The sequence below is a fragment of the Gopherus flavomarginatus genome, chromosome 5 (genome assembly GCF_025201925.1).
Source record: "Gopherus flavomarginatus isolate rGopFla2 chromosome 5, rGopFla2.mat.asm, whole genome shotgun sequence".
Lineage (NCBI taxonomy): Eukaryota > Metazoa > Chordata > Testudines > Testudinidae > Gopherus > Gopherus flavomarginatus.
In genome coordinates, this window is record NC_066621.1 from 112,792,312 (window position 1) to 112,817,941 (window position 25,630).

At 40.3% G+C, this 25,630-nt stretch overlaps 1 protein-coding gene across 1 annotated transcript; it reads right to left on the reverse strand.

Moving 5' to 3' along the window:
- Positions 1 to 18,849: 18,849 nt before the first annotated feature.
- Positions 18,850 to 24,278, reverse strand: CFL2 (cofilin 2). The gene is made up of 4 exons (XM_050954002.1): positions 24,174 to 24,278; positions 22,157 to 22,464; positions 21,988 to 22,064; positions 18,850 to 21,897 (listed from the first exon to the last, which is right to left on the reverse strand). Exons 1-4 carry the CDS (start codon positions 24,174 to 24,176, stop codon positions 21,785 to 21,787), a joined length of 501 nt encoding a protein of 166 aa, XP_050809959.1. The 5' UTR covers positions 24,177 to 24,278; the 3' UTR covers positions 18,850 to 21,784.
- Positions 24,279 to 25,630: the final 1,352 nt, after the last annotated feature.

A 25,630-nucleotide genomic window follows, 5' to 3' on the forward strand; every position in this document is an offset into this window, starting at 1 on the left:
TGTAACAAGATCATCTGGCCTATCCAAGATCATCCTCCAAGGGACAGTTCAGGGAAAGAGAAGAAAAGGTAGACAGAAGAAGAGATGGACTGACAACATAAAAGAGTGGACAGGAACAGACTTCACAGAGACTCAAGCACTGACACAATCTCAGGAGTGGAGACATTGGTTGATTGCTCATCAATCAATGATTACTCATCAATGATGACCAGTGTGGTTATAGAAGTGATAATGATAATGATAATCAGCCAGAATTTCTGGGATCACTAAATACATTCCTGGCCATTCTTAATAGACAATACTTTCCTACCCTCAAGCACTGAGTCTGTGTATGAAAGAAGGAAATCTTTACAGGAGAAAAGGAATACAGAAAATACAGCAACAATCTAGCTATATGAATGATTAATAAAACACTCCCCCGTGGTAGTTTTGGCAATGATCCATTAACTCAGTTTCCACCTGCCACTGTGAACATCCAATAGACAAATGTCCTGTTACACATCACTTCCCCCTTAACTAACCCCCATTCATGGTTTGGTGTCAGTGGATAGTGTAGTCCCCGAATCCTCCTGAGGTGCCCTCAGGCAGGCCTGTCTCCTGGGAAGCTCTGCCTGGTCCTGTCCTGAGGCTCTACCACCTAACCCAACTATAGTGGTTTCAGCCAGGGGTGCTGGAAGAGTTTATATTGTGGGGGTGCTGAGAGCCATTGAATCAAACTGTAAACCCTGTATATAATGGAAACCACTTCAAGCCAGAGAGTGCAGCAACACCTCTAGTTCCAGCACCTATTGTTTCAAGCTTTATTTAGCATCTGGGTTCAAGGGGCCTCACTGGAGTTCACTAAGCTCTGCTGCTGTTCTCTGAAGTTTTACTGAAGAGGCCTCCCAGCATTGCACCCCACTGCAGAGCTGCCTTTTCTTGTCTCTGTTGAACAGCCACCTCTGTGTTTTCCTGAGACAAAGGACTTACACTTTTATAGCCAAGTCCTCAGTCCATGTTGGCTCTCCTGCAAAGCCCTTTCAACAGTACGGGATCCCCAGGGGAGAAAACCAATAGCATAGATTAGGCCTGCACAACTCGTAAAGCAGCGAGGGCCATATTACTCCAAGGAAAACAGCTGAGGGCCAAACCCCCTCGGCCCTGCCAAACCCCCCCCAGCGCCGCCAAGCCCCCTCAAAACACAACACCACCACCCAGCACCGCCCAGCCCCCTGAAATACTCCCTCCCCAGCACTGCCTGCCCCGTGGAAACAAACCCTCCTTCCCCAGCCCTGCCCCATCGAAACAGCGGTATTGAACCTTGGTGATGTTATAGCAGGCCCCTTAGGTAGTATAATTAAAGTAAAAGAAAAATGTCTTTTTGCTAGAAGTAGAATAAGATCTTCCCCCCACTTTGTAATCAATTGTCCTGTTGAATGAATGAGGTGTGAATGAGGAAGGCGTGGAAGGCAGGCACCTCCAGACAGCTGCAACCCTTGGAGAGGGGATGGGAGCCAGACCAGATCAATAGAACAGGTCAGCCACTGACTCTTCGCTCGCCTCCTCAGCCCTCCCCCTCGCCCCCGGCTCACCTACTCACCCCCCACCACTTCCCGCCCACTCACCTCCTCAGCCCCCCCCACTTGCCTACTCAGCCCCCACCACTGCCTGCCCGCCCGCTCGCCACCATTGCCCTCCCGCTCGCCTCCTCAGCCCCCCAGCCCCCAGCTCGTCTCCTCACCCCCGCCACTGCCCGCCCGCCTCTTCAGTCCCATCCCTCACCCGCCGCTTGCCTACTCACCCCCCGCGGGCCACACAGCGAGCCCACCTACTCACTCCCCACGGGCCGCACAGTGAGTCCACGCAGGCCGCGTGTTGTGCAGGCTTGGCATAGATGGTCTTTGAGCAGAATCTTCACTACAAGACAGGAACCATTCTTCTACCTAACCAATTCTGAATTTGTATCCAGTTACAGTGGCTCCGACAGACTATCACGGAAGGAATTCTTGGTAGAAAGCTTATGCAGATGTTCTCCCTGTAGCTGTACTTCTTGCTATTCACCAATAGATGGAGCAGAGAGCTCCTTCCTCTCTGTAGTTTCTCTCCATCTGGAGTTCTGGATAAATAGCTTATGCAGAAGAAAACAGCTCTGTGGCCATTCTTATCTCTGTTCATCAACAGATGGGAGAATAGAACTCTTTATCTTCTAGAGCAGCCAACAGGGGTAATCAACAGAAGGACTGCAAGGCCAGACATTTTTGAATGGACCCCCAAAATCTTTTTATCTACTTATTATCATTATTGTTATTTTTTTTTATTATTTTCTCTGGAGTCTGAACTTTGGCGATACCTTGACCAAGAAATTTGGATCTTGACAAAAAATAGACAATCCCTGTTCTAGAGCTTCAGGCCAAGGGCTTACACTTGTGAGGCTGAGAAATGTAGACATATAGAGCCAGATGCCTGATCCCATTACAGCTCCTTTTAGGCTGCTGTGGCAGCTCAAAGGGGCCATAGAGACATCTTAACTTGCCTCCTGTTATTTCCCTGTACATAGGGGGAATCCTTAATTAAGCTTCTATAATGGTTTTACACACACACTCTATTCTTAAAGTAGGGATCATGGAGAGGGAAGGGGTTGTAGCTGGTGAGCCTTGGCTGTTGGAATAGCCCTTTGGGACAATAGACAGACAAATGAAGTGCAACCAGATTCTGTTGGTTCCAGGATCAGAGAGCTGGGAAAAAAGCAACTGGCGTGTACACACATACATACACTCACCTTGGTCCTACGCTGGGCCAGCTCAACTAGAACAGAGAATGTGGGCCAAAGAACATCTGAATTAGTTAAGACATAGTATTCACCTTGATAGACAACTCTGTCCTGCTAATGGAAGTTTTGCCCTAAGCTGTTCCATGCCCTGTTGTTTGGTTCATGTTCTTGCATGTTGTCTGGAGAAAGAAGTTAGGAGTATAGCAATCACTGTCAGGATCCGTCAGCCTCACTAATCCAGTTAAACTACAATTTTCCAACCTCCAGCTGATATTTGGTTACCTGCAACTGATATCTGGTCTTGTATCTGAAATTTATACCGAAAGTGAAATTTTTTTAATGAACCCCCAATTTTACAATTAAACTTAATGTGTTCTTCAAGAGCTTTACTTCTACTGGGCAGTAACTTAGGGTTGCCAATCCTCCAGGAAGTTAAGATTAATCTTTATTATGTTGTGATGAAACTCCAGGAATATGTCCAACCAAAACTGGCAACCCTACAGTAATCCTGTCACATGGGGCACACAGCAAGAGCAATAACAATGGTGGCATATCCCACTAGGTCAAGTTTGGTTAAATACCCAGAAGACTACAACGTTTGATAATGTCACCCACAAACTGTGACTAATTTTCTCTTTTCCTTCTGTTTTCTATTTCTGAGATAGTGCTTTATAATTACTATTAAACAACATTGCCAAACTTGCCAGGCCCATAATTTTATCTACCGTAGTTAACAATTTTATTATAAATAAAAGAACAACATTTTATGAGGTAATTTGTTGACTCCAATAACTGATTTGAATCAGCTAGATCATGAGAAAATGGTGAATAAACTTCCCCACAGTGCTCAGTTAACATACCAAACTCCTGCCCTATACCAATCTCTGCTAATCCAGTTTTAGAATTCTCTGATCAGAGACTTTCAGTGAGTTCAAATTTTGTATTAGATTGAGTGATGTGAACACATGGAGAGAGATTATCTCTTCTACTCTGGCCCCTTTATGCTGCAGCAGTGCATAGGGGCCATAAAAGTCCCAGGTCTGGCCATGGGAGAAGTCCCCTGTGCAAGACCTGAGCAAAACACAGTTGCAGCCTCTCTTATGAAGCCCATTCTGCAAGCCCAAACATGGGGGGTTTACCAGAAGTGGTGTTGGAGGCTGGAGTGGCAGGCCATGGATGGGAGAGGGTGGGGGCCATAATGGCAACATGGGCTGTGGCTACATTTGGGCCGGGTGCCACTTTGACACCTGTAGCAGCCCAGAATTGGGAGAATCCAAAAATGGCTCACAGCCACTGACTGCTCTACAACAAGCACTCTGTGGACTGTGAGTTTTGTGCTGCACCTCTCACCCCTGAAACTGCATCACAAAATCTTGTCCCTGGAGTTTAAAATGAGACGGCGATGTTTAGTGGTGATCAAAGACAGTGTTTGACATCTGATCTCTGGAAATAAAAGGTAACCACATAGTGACACTAACCCTTAAAAATATCCTATATCTTTTGACAAGTAAATCTGATTCTTTTTTAAAATGAGAATATGAGCCCTGCAACCAGACTTATTAAAGAAGAAAATAATGCTAGCGAGGTCTGTGCTAGAAGAATAGGTTAATTTGTAGTACAGTATTTATGCTATAATCACTGAGTTCACAAAGATGAGGTGAGTTCAAGCATATATGGAACACAGTAGGCAGAATATGAAAGCTGACAATGACAAATGTAAGCAGGCCACATGATAAAACTACAGCATTTTTTATCAAATTTCATATATTTAAAGAGAAGCCATTATTAATACTGCACATTACCAAAACACCATTTAGTGGAAAAAAAAAATTGTAACAAGAAATTTAATCCTGTATTGAAACCATGTATGCTGAGTTTTGGCCTGGAATGCATTTTTACCTTGTCATAAAACTCTGTAAATCAATGTTTGAAGTGCACTGATGCACACAAGGAAATAGTTAGCACTTTGAAATATGTACAACATTAGCAAATTAATTGTCCTCACCCACAGTATACCCAGAATTCATCCTTCTCCCCCTTAATTTGCACCAGTGTTCCAATACTCCTAGCCCAAAATTGAGCTCTGCAATAATTTTAATGGGAGCTGCACCTACTTATGCCAGTACTGCATTGGTCCCTATAGAATACTAGATTAATATATTTTACACTCATTTTGCACACCAATTGAATGACAAATAGATAATATATGGACTACTTTGCCAGTTACTCTTGTTTTCTGACCATAATATGTAACTTATACCTCATTGTTCAAACCAATATAGCATTTTGCCAATAGGAACATTAACAGAGATTCACATAATCAAATGAACTGATGAGGAAAGCAAAAACTAACCTTTCAGTCATCATAAGAAACATTACCCTCTGAATATTCAGAAATTTTATGTCATGCCATATATGGAGTATGCCTGCCTACAGCCATAGACACAATGGTATGGCAAGATGCCCAGTCTTTGAAATGCTCACAGCACTTCAGAATCTGAAGAATTTAGTAAATTTTACATTGCTGCTCTCAGTGGGGGAAGGTTAACTCAGTCAAAGGGTTTTTATCGGGCCATGCAACATCACCAGCAACTGAGATTCTATAGACAAAATTCCATCTCAGTTACACATGTGCAACTCTATTGTCCCTGGAATGGAAATTAATTAATTTCTGATGATGATATGCAATCAGAAATAGGACTGGGTCCACTCTTCTGTAGTTGTATCAGTTCTTCAGTGCTAAGACTGGTAAAAAATATTGAACATTTATTTTTTCACTAAAGCAGGCACATTGTCACAAGCTGATAGACAAAGTATACATCAGAGTCCTTTCATCCACCACTGAAATGCAGCCAGCATTACAGCACACGGTAACACTTCACACCAGTTTTAGACAAGTAGAATATCATCTCCACATGAAACTGCAGGGGCAATTTAGGGAAGAAAGGAATTTTCCAGTTTGGACAGGAAACCGAGGCTGAACTACTCCACTCTTGCAAAAAATGCTGTGGATGGTTAAATGACCACAGGCAGTCAGGATCTTGGTTTTACAACTAACTTGAGATGATCACAGTGAATTGCCAACACTGAGTACAATTTTCAAATGAACATGAGGCTCTCAAACCTAAAATCCATTGACGTTCAAAGTGTATTTTAATTTAAATCTAATCTAAAATCATTTTAAGGTCAGAACAAATATAAGCTGTAGAAGGCAGCAAATTACTTTCATCTTCAAAACAAATGTGTTTGTATAGAAAAACCTGGAGACCTGAATTAAGTGCACTCTAAGGGCTCAAAGATCAGAAGGCAAATAACTCCCCCCCCCCAATGCATTTTAAAAAAAAATCTTGGATTTTACAGCCACGCTTATGATTTTTTTTGGGGGGGGGACCTGACTTGTGTTTTGAATGCCTGGGGTTAGCAGTGCTACTTGCAATATGACAAGACCCCACATACCCCACAGCAACCTGGACCTACATTCTGCAGCAGACTTGTGGTTTCTGTAGCACTCTGTGGCAGAGTGGAAACTCTGTAGCAGCTTCATTTAAATTTTAAAATACGGAGGTTTTTATTGAATTAGATGTGAAGATGAATCATGCAATCGGTACAGTTGACACTTGGGTATTTTATCTTGGTGTTACAATTTTGTTTTATGCTGTCTCCACATTTTCAGTTTTTAAGTGCAGCAGATTTTTGTACTGACAACTCAACTACATGGCAGAGATTATCAGGGGCAAGCTGCAGGGTTTGATGGTTGGGTAGGGAAACAGCTAAGGCTTTTGGCACTTGGGAAGGGATAAAAGGTGATCCCATATTGTAGGATAAGCACACCTGCTCGATGTTTCTGCTAAAATGTCCAGCAGCTAAATAGTTAACATTCTGACATTTTAATGGTCCTATATAGGCTTTAGAGTTAACACCCTGTGAGCTGAATGGGGCAGTTCACACCTCAGAGCTAACCTTTCATGCTGTTTGCAGACTCAGTTGGGCACCTCTGCATTGATTTACATTCAATTTATATTCTGAAAGCTTTCTTCTCAGTTTAAGGGCTAGAATTTATTTATTTAAGTAAAGCTTAGATTCAGGAGCAAAATTCTGCAGGAAGGGGTGAATTTTGCAACAACATTTGCAGGGACTTTGCTGTGTGTGTCTTCATTGGGGTACATGGAATGTCTCATGGGGAGGGAACATGTACTATGTGAGATGACAGGTAGGGTGCAGTTAGGCCATAAAGGCCCTTGAAAGTGAAGACAAGCAAACTTATGTTTGATTTGACAAAGAAGGAGTCAATGGAACGATGCAAAAAGAGGGGTGTCATGGTTAAAGTGACAGGCTATGAAAATAAACTTTGCAGCACCATTATGAATGGGGCAAGATTGCATTTTTCAAGGCCAGAGAAAAAGATGTTGCAGTAATCAAGACATAACATGAAAGTGGACAAGAGTTTTAGCTGTGTGGATGAATAGGAAAGGCTGTATCTCGGAGATGTTACGGAGAAAGAACCATATGATTTAGACATAGTCTGGATGTGAGTACCTAGAGAGAGAGATCTGAGTTGAAGATGAAGCCCAGGTTATAGGCCAGAGAGAAACGCAGATTGGTGGTGTTCATAGAATGGTAAGAACATAAGAACAGCCATAGGGGGTCAGACCAAAGGTCCATCTAGCTCAGTATCCTGTCTTACGACAGTAGCCAATGCCAGGTGCCCCAGAGGGAATGAACAGGTAAATCATCAAGTGATCCATCCCATTGCCCATTCCCAGCTTCTGGCAAACAGAGGGTAGGGACACCATCCTTGCCCATCCTGGCTAATAGCCATTGATGGACCTATCCTCCATGAATTTATCTAGTTCTTTTTTGAACTCTGTTATATAGTATTGGCCTTCACAACATTCTCTGGCAAGGAGTTCCACAGGTTGACTGTGCATTGTGTGAAAAAATGCTTGAGTTTGTTTGTTTTAAACCTGCTGCCTATTCATTTCATTTGGTGACCCCTAGTTCTTGTGTTATGAGAAGGAGTGAATAACACTTCCCTATTTACTTTCTCCACACCAGTCATGATTTTATAAACCTCTATTATATCCCTCCTTGGTCGTCTCTTTTCCAAGCTGAAAAGCTCAAGTCTTATAAAGCTTTCCTCATATGGCAGCTATTCCATATCCCTAATCATTGTTATTGCTCTTTTCTGTACCAATTCAAATACATGTTTTTTGAGATGGGGCGACCACATCTGCACGCATAGGCATGTGCAGAACATTTCATTAGGATGTGCACCCAGGGAATTTTTTTTTTTAAAAGGTGAACATTTATTGAATACTCAATCATAAAGGACATTATTTTTATTCATCAAACAAACTAAAGAAACTTAAACTTAACTAAACTTTTTTTAAAAATTAACTAAACTTTACTTTAAAAATACAAACTTAAAAAATGAGACACAAAATACCATATTTTTCTGTAGTGATAACCAGGCGCATATAAAGATGCAGTCAATTTTCATGATCTTTATATTTAACCAGATAATGAGCTAACCCAAATTGATCAAAACAGATTAAGATTTCTTCATCTTCCTTTCCTAGAGAATGAGACTTTATGGACTTAAATTCCTCAATCACATCATTGTAATTAACTGACAAAGCCAATTCTTGTTCAATGTACAAAATCATGAGTGAGTCGAGGCGCTGTTGGGACATTGTACTTCTTAGTTTGTTTTTACATGTGCTAGTTTAGAAAAGGCTCTTTCACATGAACAGCTTGAAACAGGTAAGACTGCAAAGCATTGAATAGATTCGTAAAAGGCCTGGAACATGGAAAACCGATTGGATTCCCTTAGCCAATCAAGCCACTCTCTGGTGGTGTTCATAGTGCTACCTTTGGGAACAGATCCATCGTTACCCCAAAGCAATCCGACTTCAGCTTCCAAGTCATCCAAGGACAATTTAAATTTGTTGGCAATGATTCTCATATCGTTCCTGCCAATGTCTAAGCTCAGCACTTTTCCCATTGCAGTCACAATTTTACAAGTCTTCTGTTCAAATTGCTGGCCAGTGCCGGTAATCATTGAGTCTAGGAGTGGGTAAAATGAAGTTATTCTCTCCTGCTCCTCTTTTGTATCAAAGTGATGCTGGGACTCAAACACGTCATCAATACGAGTGGACGTTTTCTCTCCTTAACTGAGGGAATTGATATATCATTCTCTACACACTGTCATTGAAAATAGCTTGAAAATATTCTGGGCCACTTCTCATCGCAGCCAAAGAGTTACACAAGCTTTTCACTCCTGTCATTGCAGTAAGTTGAGATCTGGAACTTGAGGAGTCTTACTCACTTTTACCACCATCTGGAGAATAGGAGCATCATGTGAAGGGCAGAGATGAACTTGAATGAATTCAGTTCATGGATAAGGCCCCTGGCTTTTATTTTAGCATCAGCAAGGCGAGTTGTTTCAATTATCTCTTGTAAAGCTTGTAAAATGATGGAGTAGTTTTGTTTTACAGCAGTCACTGCTTCTGCTCTACATGCCCATCTTGTATTTGACAGTGACTTCAAAGTCTTCAACTGGGATCCTACTTCTTGTGAAATCTTCTTCATTACTGCATGTTGCACAGGGCTCCCCACCATCAGGGCATAAAGAGTCTGAATAACACCAAAAAAATCAAAGACAGTTCTGTTTTGTTTACTTGAAGTGCGTGCATCTGCTAGGACGAGGTTCAAACAATGTGCATAGCAGTGTACATAGAGCATTTCACTGTTTATTTCTTTACATTTCATTTGAACTCCCGCAGTACATCCAGACATAGTAGATGTGCCATCAAAACAGACAGCCATCACTGATGACCAGTCAATTTTAAGAATGCCAAGGACGTCATTTAACTGATCAAAAATAGACTGAGCATCAGCTGTTAATAGTCTCTGAACAGACACAAAATGTTCAACTGTACTATGTTTTTCATTGTCAAAATACCACACCACAATGGACATCTGTTTATGTGTCCACAATCAGTAGTGTCGTCAGCGATTATTGAGACCATTTTTCCGTTTAGTGAAGACACAATCTTTTGTTGCACAACGTTGTGCAAGGCCACAATTAAATCATTTTGGATGCGCTTACTCAGATAGGTAGCGTTTTGAGGAGATTGTTGCACATGCTTTGCCATTACGGGATGATATTTTTGGAGCATATTGACAAGATTTAGAAATAAACCTTTCTCAAAACTGTCAGGTTTTTCATTGTGACCCCTGAATGGTCTCCCACCTTTCACCAAACAGAACAATGTCAATCAGTCTCTCCATTACACCTCGGTTATGGCACCATTCTTCTTCTTGTTTAGACAGATAAGCCTGCTTGCTCTCATCCAACAATACATCAGTAGGTTTCCCTTCATGAAAACTTGAGCATGAAGAACAGCTCAATACATGAGATTTTGACAGTTGGTGGTTTTTGAAACATTTGTTAGCCCTATGCCAGTTTCTGAATCCCTTATCAATAAATGCTGGATCAGTGTGACCTTTGTTTGCTGCATCATTAGAGGAGAAGAAACAGCAGTAAAAGCAAAATGCTGCATCCTTTGATGGGCTATATTCTAACCAACTATACTTTTCATACCAATCGGACTGAAAAGTTCTTTGTTTAGTCCCTATTTTACTTGTAGGAAACATGCTCAGTCTAGGCTGATAAGGACCTCTAGATAATCGAGACTGGGGTTCTAATCTATTTTTTGAAATATCACAGACCTGGCCATCAGATGGAATGTTTGATGGCTTTGAATAGGAACTACACTGACCTGAACTAAGAGACAAAGTCTGTTTCTGTTGGCCATTAATCAGTTTACTGCATGCACTGGAACTGGTGGCGGCACTATCTTCATGTAAATTCTTAACCGAGCAGTCCAAGGTATTTGCACTACTATCAGCACATTCAGTATAATTCAGTTTCTCTGCTCCTTTTCTCATCTTAACAATGAACCGATCCATATTTTAAAATTGAAAGGGGGTCTCATGAGATTGAATTTAATCATAAAGCCACGGGTTTGTTATGCTATTTCAGTAGAGTGCACACGACAAAGATTACAAACACTGTAGACACTGCACTGGGCACCCCTGATGCAGCCACTTATACAGGTCAAAGAATTTTCTAGAATAGTAGTCAGAAGGGGAGGGGAAGACCAATGGTAATGTGGCACCGCAGTAGTGGGGATGCATGCTGCGAGTGAATGTGGGCTTTCCATACATTTCTACAACATCTATATTACACAAGAAGATTTCACAATCAATAGTGTCAAATATGGCTGGTAGGTCAAGAAGAAGGAGGTGGGAACAGTTTGTTAGAAAGTCTGGTGAGAACAGTTTCAGTGGAGTGCAAGAGGCAGAAGATGGATTGGAAAGGGTCTAGGATGGAATTGGAGGAGAGGAACTCCAGGGAGCGAAGATGAAAGGGAGATGGGACAAAAGTTGGAGGGGTAAAATGGGGTCAGGGGTGGGTTATTTTAAGATATGATTAAAGCATACTTGTATTATGAGGAGAAAGAGCCAGAGGAGAGAGAGATTAAGAAGAGTAAGGGAGGGTATGACAGTGGTTGTGAAAGAGATCAGGGAGATGGGATAGGATCATAGAGAACAAGTGGAAGGACTAGAAGAGGAAAGCAGATGAAAAAATGTGTGTCTGTGACAGGGAAAGAGGAGGAGAGAGCTGAAGAAGGGAAAAAGAAGGCAAGCCAAGCAGAGGGAGAAGGTCACATCATATTTTGTCAATTTTCTTTTGGAAGAAATTGGTAAGACCAAGAAGTAGAAGCTACTTCTGTTCAAAGTGGGTATAAAATGCTACCATCAATGTGAGTATAGAATTCTGATTTGATAATATATTGCATTCTCTTTGCATAGGTGTAAATTTGCAATGTGCAAAGCAGAGGAGAATCAGGCCCACTAAATATACCTGACTTCAGGGGCAAAAGACATCCTAGCACCACAAATGCTGTCATTTATACACCCTTTCCCCATATCCATCAGCAGGAAGAGTAAGACTGATGACATTAAACTAAAGTAATCCCTGAAGAATAAAATGGAATTATTATTGTGATATGGAATAATACCCTATATGGAGGATCACCATAGCTGAAAAAAAAATATGATTAAAAAAACACTCCTGAATGAGATGACCAAGAGCCATATCTGTGTCAGTTGTGAATTATCTTTTTTATAAAATAAACATGAAAGCAACAAAACACTCATCACATTTTTAAATATTCTATATTTATCTGTAAACCTCAAGGTTCATAATAATGGAAAGTGATCTCATATAGATGCCAGTAAGTATTTACAATATTCATCTCTCACAAATGCCACTGAAGGGGTGATGAGGTGGTCTATGATTATATCAAGATTAAGAGCTACAAATATTAATAATCCCACTCCCACTGAGTGCTCCTAAACACTCAGCAAATCCATTTGTCCATTTGCCTTAACTAAGTTTGATCCTGTATGAGGAATGAAAAGTCTCAACAAAACTGGGTCAAGTATACAATTTATTTTTTCCTACAATAGCTCTATGCTTTGAGAAGTGCAATTTCAACTCTTCTTCACCCTAATCAAAGATATTATGTCAAATGGGAACAAGAGAATTTGGTTTATAAAAGTCACTGTGGACAGTATCTACTGTGAAAAACATAATACCAAGGCCTGTCTTTGAAAGTTGGTTTATTTTCCAACTTGTTCATATGAGGCTCTTCAAAAATGCAATATTTGTGCTACATCTTCTTCATTACGTCACAAACTGTTTCATTTTAATTTACTTTAAATAGTTGAATATTACAATGCATGCCCCAAGATAATTTTATTTGAGGCATTGCATTAAAATTCCTAAAGGAAATAAGTGCTTTGGCTACAAAGCTTCTTCTAGCATAAACAAGACAAAGCAGCACAAATTTTAAACCGGCAAGCATTGTAAGTGGATTGGGGAATTACATCCAGGTGTCAAGATATAAAACAATTTTCTGGGATCATCAAAAGGTTTCAGTATGGTTATAAAACTCCTTCCTTTGAAAGCAGTCTAGTCCAATCTATAATTAGACTACAGTGTGATACAAATGCTGTGACACAATACATAAAACAAAAAGCTTAAAGGGCAACTGAACATCATACAAACCTTCTTAATAGTGAAAAGTGTACTTAAAAAGCCAGTATTTTTCTGCTAAATATGCACTTAATATGTTTACAAGCTTCATGTTTATTGCAACTGCAGCACAAAAATGTTTGTCTGTTCAACAGAGTTGATGTTAGTACTGCAAACTGCTTTTTTGGAAAAAAAAAAATCCTCATGTTTTTGGCCATTACCCACTAGCCGCCTTCTGGGCACCATTTAAAAAGGCATCTAACAGCAGTTGTATATGCACACCTAACAAACTGTTGATGTAAGAAAAATGAATCCAGTTATTTTCCCAGCTTTGTCGTTATAGTGTTAAAGTTTGTTACCATCACTAAAAATGATAAAAATGGGGAAAGTTCCAGGTTTCTTTAATGCTTTCAGACAAAGAGTACCTAAAATTCACTAATCCTAATGTATTTTCTTCCATTTTTTGAATATCAGTCTCATATTATAATAGACTAAACCAGTGGTTTTCAACCTTTTTTCATTTGTGGACCCATAACAATTTTCAAATGGAGATGCAGACCCCTTTGGAAATCTCAAACATAGTCTGTGGACCCCCAAGGGTCCACAGACCACAGGTTGAAAACCACTGGATTTGACAGTCTCTCTAAAAAAATATTGATATTGTTAAACCGAGGTTTAGAAATATTAGTTAATTACATGTTAATCCTTTAAACTGTTATAGAGTACTACAGAGACCATTGCTGGGTCAGAAAGCATAAGTACATGTATTATCATGAAACCATGTCCCCAAAACATTTATGTCTGGATTTACACTAAATTGTTTTAGGAAATATCTCACTATTCTGTTTCCACCAGTGGTAGCAATAGCTGGAGTTCTGGTTCAGACATGACTCAGGTGACTGTCAGCAATTTTAACACTGAGCCAGTTTAAATGACATAATAGTAAAACCACTATCACCACCAATAGAGATGTATTGGTGGTAATGCAACAGCAGGAGATTTCCCAAAAGTAGTCTAGTGTAGGCATTGCCTAACCCATGACATTCTTTCACAGCCCATACCATTGCCAGACAACCTCCACCCATGTTCCCACTGGTATTCTTTTCTGGCATACAGTGAGCACCAGCCAGCATTTAGGCCTTTCACTGTAATGCTAAATATCAGCCAGAGGAGCTACAATAGGAGAAATGTGTTAACTGCAGGTAACTCCTGAGCTATAATTTGGCCATGTTCTCCATATTGTAATGAAAAACAGAAAAAAATAATTGCTTACCCCCAACCTCCTTGAGGAAACATGGAAGGTTAAAATTCCAAAACTTGCACTGATAGATGGATGACTAAGGGAAACAGCAACATTAAGTTAGTCCATCCATTTATACGCACCTGTTCACAAATGATTTTTCAAAGAAAATTGTGTCCCAACAATTTCCATGAAGAAGGAATTATTTATATATTGCTGCCACACCAACCTGGAATAGGTAGCCCAGATGGCCCAGGATAGGTAATTTATCAGCTAAATGAGAGAAAGAGAGAGCAAATCATCTGGTCTGATCCTAATGCTCTGAACCTCTTCAGTCCTTTTACCAACATCTGTAACAGACACCACACATCTGAAGGAGTGCTGAACTTTTAGGAGAGGCATCCTCATTGCAAAATTGATGCCAAGCTGTAAAATTAAAATTAATGACATTTAAACAATTGCTGATTTTGACAATGCTGATCATTAAATTTCATTATGCTGTAGCTACCTGGATTCTGAGTGTTGAACTGGCACTACTGAAATTCAGACAGTTAAGGTAGTAATGGGATTGTCAGAATTATTGAAGGATTCCATATCTAAGTACTACTTTTCCTGAAGACACATACAGGCATTTTGGATTTGTCTATGCAGATATAGAAACTGGCTAGGATCAAAGCCAAATGTTTTGTGAAACACCTGTAAGAAAAATGGTCATCATTATGACCTTTGCTCAGCCTCTTCAGTGAATCTGATGTTTGGCCAGCATGTAAAGTTTTCTTAGCAATTTTAAGACTTCCTGCTAGGTCTCTACATATTCTCTGGATTGGGCTTGTGTTACACACAAACTATAAGGATCTGAGGAAAGTTTTGTCTGGAATAAATGAACAGCTAGACATGGAATACTCGCTATGGACTGCAGCAATGACATTCAATAGTCATTTAGGCTAATCCCACAAGTGCATTTCCTATGGATGTTCCACAAGATGCCTATCTACTTCAATCACATAGTATAAATATTTTTTTTTTGGAACTCTAGTTATTTGTAAGCGAGTACCAAGAATTTATTCTGGTGTATGAAAGTAAAGACCCCAACCTTTTAATAAGAAATTTTACAGATAAAAGTACTCTTAGTAGTGCAGAATGACTCTCAAAAAAACCAAAACCCACCCACCAAAACAAACAAAAAACAGAATTTGCAAATACATAAGGATTAAAGTCAACTGATGTATCAGCATTATAAAAAACCTGCAGTTTATGCTCCCAAACACATATAGAAGAATTTGTGCAGGTAATGAATAATGTGAGTTAGAAGGCGTTACATGCTTAAGTCACATTTAAATCCATGGGTTATTGACCCTAAAACATGGCCCACAAATAGCTTTGTCACTAGGAATCTTCTAATAAAGAACTTTAATACTTCACCATAATTCTTAATGTCACTAGTCAGCTGTAACGTGCTTTCATTAAGAACTAGGGAATTTTAAAGGACCATTTAAACATAACTCAGGTGCATGTAGTACAAAACACAACCCAAGGCTGAAGGATGGGTTGCTATATATGGCTTCATATTTATCAGTAGGATTAGAAACAAGATGTTTATTTTTTATATAGAATTTCATATGTACATTGCATCCATAATGAGCACTAAGTGGGGATACATACCTTGTGGAATCATTATGTCTATGAAGAGCAGGAGCTGTTTAAAGCTGAACTGACATCAGAAAATAAGTACATCCTTTTTTCTCTCCATTAACCCATGTTTTTACTTAATATAGTTTTTGATCAGTGTATGGTTCTCTGATACAAAAAGCTTGTTCTAAATCTCCCTCCCCCTTTCTGTATCATCTTTTCTGCATGCAAGTTTGATTTTCTATAAACAGACAAAATAGAAGTGCAGTTCTCACATTAGTCTTAATAGGTCACATACAAACAGTGCAGCCACTCATGAGAGGAAGCAGCAACAAACTGAGTGCTGAAGTTTTGAAAAAAATTCTTTTCAAGCAGATGTGTGATCTGCAGCTGCATGCAACTGAGAATCACTGATGCTTTTAACTTTCTGTGTAATAAAGCTACTATACTATAGCTATTATACTAGAAGTATTACAGGTCTCTCTCTTTAGCTTTTCTCTATTCAATTTGTACAGAGTACTATTGCAAAAGAGAGGGGAAAATAGACGCAAAGGTAGGAGCAGATAGGCTGCCTATGAAGATTTATAGAACATGGTGGGCAGATGGTGGGGATTTGCAGTGACACAGCTGATTTTAAAAATAAGAGGGGTGGAGGTGGAAAAAGAGGCAAACATGGTTATGGCTACACATTCCTAAGGTCTGTTCACAAGAATAGGGAAAAAAAAATAAAAAGGCAGTGTTGTTCAGTGTTTCTCTCCCACCCATTTGAATTGATATTTAGGAGTACTTTAAAAAGGGGGGGATCTGCAATAACTTGCAATTTCTTCCCCATGCCTCCTCCAACTCCTTAAAAAAAAATATCAAGGAAATTAAGTATATAATAGGAGTAGTAATGGTGCACTAAGACAGAAAAATTAAGCACTCAAAAAGCAGAAAATTCCAAAATACAGGTTGCTGACAGTGTTAGTGAAACCATATAGCACAGATGTACTTAATATCATCCTCTGTTAATACACATGAAGTTATTGACGTATGGTACAAAAACATGTGATGGGGCCACATTAACACTATAATAGCAACCTTATTTGTTTGAATTTCCTGACTTTCAAGTGCTTAGTTTTACTATTAAAGATTTTTTTTTCTATTTTATGTATTAGATGGTGTAAATAGGATAACACAAAGAGGTGGGAATACTAATGTACTTCATTATTTTAGATTGTGACATGGAAAAAAGGTCAAATGATTTGAATATGGCACCAAGCACTAAGTATGCATAATACAATCCTAATATAATAGAACATCTTGAAATAGCCCATATTTGGTTCTACCTATTTGTCAAAAATACTAAACTTCAGAAACTGAGCATTGCCTTGTTTCTCTTGTATTTTATGAAAATGTACATTCATCTATGTCCAGACAGAAGGCCTGTTCACATAGCTGCACTGTATATTAAAAATCAATTTTTAGTAAGAGCAGCTGTCCAGAGGATCTAATCTTATTAATTTAGATGCCTTTATTAAATGAATGTTCTGCCATTTAATCTGTTTCTATGTCTAGAAGACTTGATACAAAGAGACGAGGTACAGACTATATATGAAGAATGAGTTTCTTTCATCTGTCTATACTTATACATTCCCATTTTCCCCCTCACTTCCATGTCTACCCAGTATCTCTCTTCAAAATATCAAAAGCAATTTGATATTATAGATTAGTTGCAAATTACCCATTAAAAAACCCAACCCCACAGGAAAATTAAGGAAGCAAAAAGTAGTACTGAAATTATTTTGCTAATGTCTATATAATGCACTCAAAGCTTTTTCTATGGGGTGAGTGAAGGACATTTTATTGGTTGCAGCAAACAGAGAAGAGAATTAATGGGAAATTTATGAAATGGGAGGCTCAGAAGCATGAATATTTAAACCAACAAGTTCTGTAATTTTGACATGCTGCATATATTGTGTTTGGCTGTTTTTAATTTATTCTCTAGTCTATTAGCTAGTCTATCATAGTAGGAACGTCCGTTGTCCCTCTCTCATAACACAAGAGTAAGGGGATATTCAATTAATTTATAAAGGGGAGAATTCAAAACTGATAAAGGAAAGACGTCTTCACATGGATAGTCCAATCACGTACTAACACATTACCACAGGAAGTCACTGAAGCCAAAAACCTAGCAAAATTCAAAAAAGAATTAATGTTTATGTGGCTATCATAATACATTTTTTGGAAGTGCTATTAAACCTCATGCTTTAAGCCTTAAGTCATCTATCAGAGACAAGGATGAGATCTAATGTAGGGAACAGATTATCCCACATCCACCTACTATAGAGTTCTTAAACCTTCCACTGAAGCATATTGCACTGACCACGGCTGGACCTCAGGTTTGATGCAATGTGGCAATTCCTACATTCCAGTGTATTTAGGTTGAAACTGTCTTTTATTGTCTTTGTATAGCACCTAGCACAATGAAGCCCAAATTCTAATCAGAGAATCTAGGTACTAACTGTAATACCACTAAACAGAATACTATCTGCATCTATTTTTAGTTAGTTAATTCCATGTTTTCTGACTCAGACAGATTTTAAAAGTAAATTCAGTGGTTAAGAGAGGGGCTATAGTGTCGGCCCTCGGGCAGCACTAGTGCAAGTTTCTTTTCAATATACAACCATTAAATTTCAACTATTAACTAGAGGGACTGAGGAGAGGTGAAGCCAAGAACTGAATGGGCATGAATACTAAACTTGGTCTGGAATTGTCATAAGGTTGCATAAGATGGGCAATGATTTTTACAGAATACTATTGCTTATTTTGAACAAGTTATAGGGAGGCAAAAGGCTCTTTTTTCAGGTTCTCTGTGCCAGGTTTTAGCCCAAGTGGATTTCTAAAATTGTCAAATTGCATCTGATACCAGCTTAGTGGTTTTACCTAACAGCACCCCATTTCTTATGCATACTTTAAAAGGGACATATACTTCAGCTACTCTAATTCCTGGCTGATTCTCCCCTTTCAGAGAAGTTAACCCCTGTATTGCGTCTCCAGGCCCTCCTGAAATAATTTGAAAGCATGATCAAATTGAGTAGGACAAGTGATTTTTAAAAGAAAAGATGCCATTTCTGCAAATGCTACTCTCAAAAACTTTTATTTAACATTCCTTTATTAATAAATTAACTGAAGCCAAGATACCCAGAAGTAACACAGACAAAAGAGATACATAAGAAGATATTCAGATTGAGAGGCTTTTCCTTCGCTTATAAATCACAATGAGGCCTTCATCATTTTGAACAGTGACAGAAAACAACAGCTGACAAATGAGTTTGGAACAGATGCCAGTTGTCTTTCATTTGTTTTAGAATTTAATCAGCCGTGGTTCTGTAGCACTGTTTTTAAAAGTAGGATATCTATTTACTTAATTGGACTTCACATCAGTCAATACTGTTTCAAGAACAGATTAAAGACAGACTGAACATCTTTGATGCAAAGGTTGTTTTAGTTCAGGGCTCTGGATCTTATGTAAACTCAGTTTGTGCTTAGACTTTATATGTATTTGACTGGATTTTGAGTCTATTATATACCTTAGCTAGTTTTTAAAAAAAACATATCCTCTAACATATCCTCTAAAACATATCCTCTAAAAGTCAATTTTGAAGAAGCCACAGACATCCTTCTAAGACTATTCACAAACACCAGTGACACTAAGTAGCAGAGGACAATGTACATTTAAACACAGTACTTATTTAAATTGCTGACTAAAATGGAATTTCAATTAAAATTTAACATCTTAATTTTAAACTGTTTTGATGTCTAATGAAGTTGTTTATATAAACTGATTAGTTTACAATATAAAGGTGTTCTGTGGCATAGTATATGGTGCTGCAATGAACGGAGACTAAAAATACATTTTTAATCTCTGTTCATGACAGTACCATATATTAAGCACACATTGGATTCTAAAATTAACTAGGCTCTGCACACAAAGTGTATAACTGGAAATAAAGATTGAGAAATCAAGAAAGATCATTGTAGACAACTCCCACGCATATCAGTTATTTTTCAACTTCAGTAAAAGATTCTTGAATTTTGGTTTTTGTACTACAAAACTCTCATTAACATGTTTAACAAGTCAATGGTCAGCATGCTTTGTTAAACTGCACTGTAGCAGAATTTAGCCTATATAAAATAGGTATCAAAATGAAATGTGTAAATTTTAGGGACCGCTGGAAGCCTGAAATAAAGTCTTAAAGTTGCACAGGACAAGAGATCCAGACTACAGCATTGCTAGATCATTCAATTTACAAAGGTGTTTGCCATTATCTGCTCTGCTTTTGAGAGGGTTAAGGACTGAAAATAAAAACTCAACATTTAAAACATCATAGTTCTACTCTGACTTTTTAAAATAAGGTAATGATAAAAGTATTTCTTCTAGTAGCATGTACATTTCAGCTGTGATTGGCTGCCTAATAGAGTTCCTTTATGCATACCAGTAAAATCATGTCCAGTTTTGCCATTTGTGGCTAACGATGACAAGATACAAAAGCATGTGTTAGCCATAAATAGCTCTAGCTAAGAGAGGATTGCTCACACTGAGCAGATCAAATTCTCTATAAGGAGAGCAGTATTTGGCTTTTAGCCAAACCATGTCCCTGATGCAAGACTTAGTAGCGGAAAACTTTCCAGTTCTTTTTGCACAAAAATTAACAAATTGAACCATTCATTTAGGATATTTCTTACAGTGAGTCAGTGTTCCTGCAGCATTTGTAGAAACAATGAAGATTTAACTATTCAAATCCTGTAACTTACTTGTGTGAAGGTAAGATCTCCCTGCCATTACACATCAGACTGGAAACAAATGTTACATCCATACATTTCTGACAAAGAACTTCAGGAGAATTCAGGTAAAGAAATATGCTGAATGGGTAACAAATTCCTACATTGTAAGCTTCAGATACAAATGAGCTATGGATTGAACGCTTCCTAATAATGGCAGCTTGTTTACTTAAATGGTTATAAACTGGGAAGATGTCCTTTATCCAAATCAACAGAATAGAACAGTTAAATTACTGTAAAGCAATGTCTAAATTATGACTAGGGCAGAAAAACTGTTATTGAAGTTGAGATTAATGATTGTTTACCTTTATAATACTTTCCACAGACGTTAAGTTATTCAAAATATGCTTAATTTAAACATACTTCAAACTATATTTTCCAATGAAAACAAGGCAACATTCTGTAATAAGCCACAAGTTTATTGCAACGTGGCCAGTTTGTTTTTTTTATCTCAAAAACAGTGTTCCATTTAAGGCTCTTTTTATACAGAAACTGCCATCATGACTGATATTTAACAAAACAACTTTAGTGTTGCAAGACTCACATGGTAAACATAACTCCTACTCCTGTTCAGTAGTGTACATTCAATGGAAAATGAAAGGCATCAGAACAGCTACTTCATTTATAAAGATATGCATGTAACAGGAATGAAAACCGAGGTACTACAATTGTTTGATGACACAGTTACAGCAACTTAATTGGCATTTCTTGGGGGGGGGGGGGAGAAAATAAATCAAACATATTACAAAAAAGTGCTTTAAATGCATAGCGTTGTGTGCTGCCATGTCACAAAAATAGGCTTGTCAAGGCAGGTGAGGTGTATGAATGCACAAGAGCCTCATGGAACTGCAATCAAGTGCAACTGTAGGTAATACTGAATAGAATCTACCATCTGACCAGTGGATAATACTTTCAAGGCATTCAATTAGCTTACCCTTTGCTGTTTGCTAGACTATTCACATTAACTATCACATTCACTGTACAGGTTGCAAGGAATGCATGCAACTTCAGCTTTGGCTAAGAGTATGACATGAAGGCATTCCTTGGGGTTTACATAAAACTACCAGGATTAAAGAATCTAATGGCAATCACTGGTAGACAGTTTAATTTAACGACATCTCCTTCAGGTCTGTAGAAAGGTGAATGGAGGGGGGGAGGAGGAGTTATACTATTCCAATTGAACGAGCTGCAGAAATGGAAGCTCCTTAGATCCAGATGGCACTTGTCTGTCTTTCTATAAGGGTTTTCCTTCAAGTGAAACTACCACATTGCCTCCCAATTTCTCTCCAAGTGTTGAACGGTCCTTAATATCATCCAAACCATTTACTTGCCACTCATGTTTAATACCTGAAAGACAAACGGATAAAAATATATTTGTTCAGTCCCTCAACACTGAGAAGAACTGTAACTGCTTTGTGGAGTATCAGAAGCCTGTACCTGTAAATTTCTTTTTAATGGCATCTTTAGAGCTTGCGTAGATCATCTTGCTTTTTAAAGGTGCACTTTCTGGAGCCCTGTAAAGGCAAAAAGTAATTATTTAACCCGTTGGTATTAGAAGGAAAACGTGAAGAATTTTCAGTTTTAATAGCAAGCTGATTTCACACACCAGAATATAAATACCAGGTCTTCTTTCTTAGACTCCTTTGTCTCGTATGTGGCATCATACAAAGCATATCGGCAATCATTCAAAGGTAACAACTTCACAAAGGATGTGTAGGGGTCTTCCACAGTATCGCCAATATCACCAACTAATATCTGCTTTGTTTCCTCTACAATTATCTGTTTTTTGTCATCACTTAAGCAGAAAAGAACTGCTTTCTTTCTTTTTTTAATCTCTTCTGGGGTTGAAGATTTCCTTACTTTCATGTCATTAAAAACCTTTATAACTTCATCATTCACTGTTACTCCAGAAGCCTGTAAATGAGATGAAGGGAATAATTATTTAAATACAAAATGACTAACATTGACTATGGGGAAGATGATACCTGATACTAAATAAAGAGAAATCTACTCTACAAATTCAGAACAAAAATTTTACACTAAACCTGAACACTCTAGAAACGTAATGATGTCAGTGGGATTGTATCAGATATAAAACTGTACAAAATTTTCCCCTAATTTATTCATTTATCTCAGCATCATCTCCTTTTGAGTTATTGATCCTAAATAACTGGGTTCCCATTGCACATATCAACCAATTATCTATTAGTTTATCATATATTTGGCTCAGCCAGTGGTGGGGTTTTTTGTTTGTTTTGTGGGTTGTTTTTTCAGTTGGAACAAATGTAATACCAGCAGTTCATATCCAGTAGTGTCATGGTTCTAGTTTGGTTGAGTGATGTAAGGCTCTAGAAGCAGTAGAATGCCTTCTGAGTTGTGTCAACGTCAATTTTATGTTTTTAAAACTCCTCGCTTTAACTTAATTCTGATGCACTAAAAAAAAAGCCATTGCAGTTTCTAAATAAGGAAAGTACAAATTGTACAACACACTATAGCAGTTCCAAACCATTCAGAACCTTAACCTAAAACAGTACTGAGGGAGTTGATAGCAAACTAATTACAAAAATTTTGGCTTGTTACTTACAAGCTAGCTAAACACATCTTTGTTTTCAGTTCACTACATTCTTTATTAAAACACAGCAGTTTCCAAGGTACAGCATGCTGTTTTCAAGAAACCAGGTAAATAACAAAATAAAAAACCAACAACCCTGGTCCTTTTGGAATATAATCTGTACCTTTTCCTAGTTTAATTATAGGAAATACATTTTGTTTGAAGAAATGAAGGTTTTACTAGCCCATCTCCACTATTAAAACTCTGATTTGCTTGCAAAATTCTTCTTATTAGAAAGATGGTTATGTAAACCTTAAAAAAAGCTTAACTGCCACTGCACTGACAGCTCTTAGACTGCTCACTCCCAATTCCCCCTCTGAAAGAGGAGACAATGCAGCTCCATTGCCCTCTCTTCCCCTCTGGAAAGCAATCCAGGTTTCTGGGGGAACTGCAGCTAGTGAAGTCAGGCAGACGGGGCTGACTGCTCCCTGAACGCACCCTGCCCACTTTAAATAATTTGTCCCTTGGCCTCCAGCTCCGCCACATGATATTTGGCAGCACAAATTCCCCGGGCGGTGGGGAAATCAAGGAGGCAGAGCCGGGGGCTCGAGGCTCTGCAGCAGCAGGGTCAATAATACCGCGTCCTCCATGGAGAGAGACGCGCTGAGCCAGAGGCGATGAGCCTGAAATCCTCACCACCAACCTCCCATCCGCACTGCACCCGACAGGCAGCCCCCAGCCACCGCCCCGGGGGCACCCTGCCCCTGCGAGCACAGCAGCCCCCACAGCCGTTCGCCTGCGGCTCACTGGCCAGTCCGCCCCCCATTGTGAACGCAGGCTGGGACCAGCCCTCCCTTCATCCGCCCCCCGCCCGGAGCGCCGCATCCCGGCCGGCGCCCGGCCGCAGCCGCCCTCCCGGGCTGAGCCCCGCAGCCCCCACAATAAAATTAGATTAAAATGGCCGCTGAAGGCCTCAGGGCCTGACCACGGGCCCGGCTCAGCCCCTCACCCCGCCGGGCCTCCCTCCGCGGGCCCTCGCCGCTGCATTGCCCCGAGCACGCCCCGCCCTTACCATGGTGCCGGGTCCCTGTGGCGACGGCGGCTGCCTGCAACGCTGGGATGCTGCTCGTACGGAGCGCGCGGGGGGCTCGGGCTCGGCTGGCGGGGGGACGAGTCACATGGGCGCCGCGGCCGCCGCCTTCGCCACCACGTGCCGCGGCGACCCTCCCAGCCCGCCCCGCAAGGGGGGCAGGGCCCCTCCCTCCGCGCGCGGCCGGAGCCGGGGGGCAGCGCCTGTCTGCGCCACCCCCTCCCCGCCTGGAGGCCCTCCGCGGGGTATTGACCTCCTAGCCCAGCCCCGCAGCACCTTGCGGGGCATCCCGACACCCAACTAGCCGGGGCGCCTGTGGGGCAGCTCCATACCCCCTTCCCAGCCCGGGGCCCTCAGGAGAGCATTCACCTCCCCAGGGCCCAGCTTGGGGAACACCCACATCCACCTACCCCGTGTCCAGCCCAGGCCCCGAGGGAGTCCTCTCTGTCCGGGGCACCCCTCACTCTCCCCCAGGCTTCCCTCAACTATTGCCTCCCCCACCCGACTGTCGTAGGAGAGCAATAGCACACATCCCTTTTCCAGCCTCGCGGCCGGGAGATGCCCCCTCCCCATCTTCCATACGGCTCTTGTGATCCCCGACCCCCTTCTAGGGGTATTATCGCTCCCCCAGCTCTGCGGCACTACACTGCGCCTTCCACAGACATTCCCTCCCCCGCCGTCCCTCTTCGCTGGCAGAGACGGGAAAGCTGGCTCAGGGACGAGCATATTGTAGCAGACTCCATCAGAGCCTTGCAGGTGAATCATCCCAAGTCTCTCAGCACGGGGCTTTGCAAACACTAACTAACCCCGAGAGCACGCTGCTGGGGGTAGCGGGACGCAAAATGCTCTATCTTGGCTGCTGGATGGAGAGCGCTTGCTATGTCGTCCCCTTCCACTGTCCCTGCAGTGCTGCTGGAGCCAGAGGATTGGAGCTCGGGGTTCCACTGCTACCTGAAAAGTTCCGAGTAAAGCAGGTTGGACATTTTTGACAAAAATGGCAATTAACTTTTTCAACATTTTTCATTCTTTTTTCCAGTTAGCTTCCTCCCACCCTCCTGCATAGTTGTGAGTAACCACTGTAGGGTGACTGGAAAGTCCTAGCTGGCCTTGAGTCTGTTACTAGTTAAAGCTAAAAGGAGTAGTATTCAGTTGGATTTTAATTCCAAATAACACTCAAGGACAAGATTTGTTTAACGGTGGGGGAATACCATGAGTTTGGTGGCACAATAAGATGACAACCCTAAATAGTGTACACAGTCCAGCCTCTTAAACTCTGCTACTTCCGATCTCACCTAGTTTTTTTTCCAATCAGGTACTTGGAAACAAACTAAAGTGGGGGTGGGGAGTCTGGGGCACTTGCTATCTTTTTTCTAGACATTTTCCCAAGAAACCTGAGCTGCACTGGCAAATTTATAAATTACATATGTGCGATTTTGATC